The sequence below is a fragment of the Sinocyclocheilus grahami genome, unplaced genomic scaffold (assembly GCF_001515645.1).
Source record: "Sinocyclocheilus grahami isolate Dianchi unplaced genomic scaffold, SAMN03320097.WGS_v1.1 scaffold77.1, whole genome shotgun sequence".
Taxonomy (NCBI): Eukaryota; Metazoa; Chordata; class Actinopteri; order Cypriniformes; family Cyprinidae; genus Sinocyclocheilus; species Sinocyclocheilus grahami.
In genome coordinates, this window is record NW_015505256.1 from 2,113,756 (window position 1) to 2,116,621 (window position 2,866).

Sequence of the window (2,866 nt, forward strand, 5' to 3'; positions counted from 1 at the left end):
TATATATTAAATCATATTTAATTGTATTATATAATAATTATATTAATATATATTGTAATGTTATAATTAAAAAGATTTAAAATACTCAAATATATAATCTCGCACACACACACACACATACATACATACATACATGCATATATATATATATATATATATATACAGTTAAATAAAAACAATTTATTATGTATATTCATTTTATATATATTTTTAGTTAATTGTGTATATTAATTACATAAAATGTATTTAAATAAATAATTAGTGTAATAGGCTAATACAATTAACAGGGTAGATTTGAGATGCACAAATTCACCTGACCTTCTCACAGAAAACTAGTTTGTCCCTTCTAAGTCTTAAAACAGGCGTCTTGCATTGAATTTCTTCTAGAGATGAACAGTCTTTCGTTCTCAGGTCCAGATTCGCCCGTGGAACCTGAGTGACAGTGATTTCGTGATGGATGGCTCTCAGCCTCTTGACCCACGCAAGACCATTTTTGTGGGAGGCGTTCCACGACCTCTACGAGCAGGTGAATTTCTCTCATACAGTATCTCAGACTTTTGTTGTCCTCCCAAATATGTCATTAATGTAATCATATTCTGTATAATGCCGTGATTCTCCTCTGTGTGTGTTTAGTGGAGCTGGCTATGATCATGGACAGACTGTATGGAGGTGTGTGTTACGCCGGCATTGACACTGATCCAGAACTCAAATACCCTAAAGGTGCGGGCCGAGTGGCCTTCTCCAATCAGCAGAGCTACATCGCTGCCATCAGTGCCCGATTCGTCCAGCTGCAGCATAATGACATTGACAAACGGGTGAGTGAGCTCATGTAAGGACGAACTCTCAGATGTCTGCCATTGCACACAATGCAGAGACAGCGTCTTTTCGCTTTTCATGAATCCATCAGGGTTATTAAACTAAAACCATTAAAAAATACAAAATAAAACATTTGCGTTACTTGAAATAAAGTAAAATGTTTTTTTTTTTATTCTTTATTGTTAACAGATTTTTTTGAGCTAATTGCCAAAGCAACATTTCTAATTTTCATTTCGTTTAGGTTCATGTACTAAAATAACTAAAACTGAAATAAAAATGAATAAAAACTATATAGAAATTAAAAAAAAAACAATAATGTAAATTAAAAACACAATAAAATTACTAAAACTTTAACTAAAATTACAATGAAAACAAATTCAAATTCAATAGTATCTCAATAATATTAAAAGAACACTGCTCCTAATGCACTGAACTTTATAAAATGAATCATTAAGCTACAGCGATACCATCGGCGACACTTTATAATGTGACATTTTACTTGAAACTACTTGAACTTGCCATTTGACCTTTCGAAACGCAGCCAGAGTTTACCAGAGTTTGCATGAGATGCACTGAAGAACAGTTGCGTCAGACTCTTTACAAACTGGAAGTCTGCTTAATCACGGGCCATTTTAAAAATTTGCAGAATGCTATAAATGCTGTATTGACTAGACGAGTCCCAGAAGAGGTTTATACTGTACTTTTATAACAGTAATTCTAGATGTGATTGCATAGTGGCAGTTTCTGTACCATGGTTTTCCATACGGCCAACAATACAGACTGTGGAAACCCCAGAGCAGACTGTGTGTAATCAACATGACCATGAGCTTCTGGAGGCCTGACAGCCATTTGAAGTCTCAGACGTGGCGTTTGTTAATTATAGCTCGATGCTATTCCTGTGCGCATATGTACACACTGGACTTACTGGACTGTTTTGGGAATGTTATTTAGAAGTAAATAGCTGATGGTCACTGGACTAAAACTAGATGCTCTGTGTGTGTGTGTGTATGTGTGTATATATATATATATATATACAGTTGTGGTCAAAATTTCACACCGAGGACAACTGAGGGACTCATAAATATGACATTAAGGGTGTATTCACACCTGTCTTGTTTTGTTTGATTGAATCGAACTCCAGTTCGTTTCCGCTCTTGGTGTGGACCTTTTTGGCAGGTATGAATACAGCAATCGCACTCGGGTGCGGACCAAACAACCGAGACCCAGCTGAAGGGGTGGTCTTGGTCCGCTTCCAAATTAAATCTGGTACGATTCGTTTAAGGTGTGAATATGACCCGACCTCGATCCGACCCAACTGCAGAAATCACGCTCAGAAACAGACAGCTCGTGCATATAGTGCTGTTATTTGCGTTTCAATGGCTTAAATCACTTGTTTTTAAACCACAATGCTTAAAAACACACGCAAATGATGAGTTTGCACAGCTACGTGATGTGAGCGCGCTATAGGCTAAAGATTGCCGCAAAAATGACCATGACTATGTTGGGGAAAAATAGTAAGGAGATATTTGAATTATTTACTAATAAACTAGTGTTTTATGAGTCAGTGTCGCAATGAAGTTGATGATCCTGACTCGCCATCACATCATTGGACGCGCCTTTAGAAGGAAATGCATCTTTACGGATTACATAAAGCATTTGTTTTGGATTTGAATTACTTCGTTTTGCAGTCATTTAAAGCTTTCTATAGATATATTCATCATGTCTGTAAGGAAAATATTTGCTGAGTTTCGGAGCATTTTTGTGAAGCGCTCCTGTTCAAGACCGAGACAGCAAGCGCATTCTGTTTGTTTTATACATTTTACAAAAGCACAACGTTTTCTTGATATTGTGAGTGCACACAAATAAAAATAGACCCTTTACAGTTCCGAGCGATGTATTATCCTTACCTTTATGAGCAAAAATGACGGCATATTTAATTTGTTTCCACTGATGTCCTGACACAATTGGATATGCACCTAATAGCGCACATTTATCTAGGTTAAATGTTTAAACTAACATTGTGATATGCTTTAAGTATTTTATATCTATA

At 36.0% G+C, this 2,866-nt stretch overlaps 1 protein-coding gene across 6 annotated transcripts in view; it reads left to right on the forward strand.

Annotated features, from left to right (window-relative positions):
• LOC107586080 (cytoplasmic polyadenylation element-binding protein 3-like) overlaps positions 1-2,866 on the forward strand; it is a 38,975-nt gene that overhangs the window by 33,462 nt on the left and 2,647 nt on the right. For all 6 annotated transcript variants that reach the window (XM_016273301.1, XM_016273302.1, XM_016273306.1 and 3 more), the window contains 2 exons: positions 412-526; positions 634-815. In XM_016273301.1, coding sequence (XP_016128787.1) covers positions 412-526; positions 634-815 — 297 coding nt within the window. The remainder of the gene's footprint in view (positions 1-411; positions 527-633; positions 816-2,866) is intronic.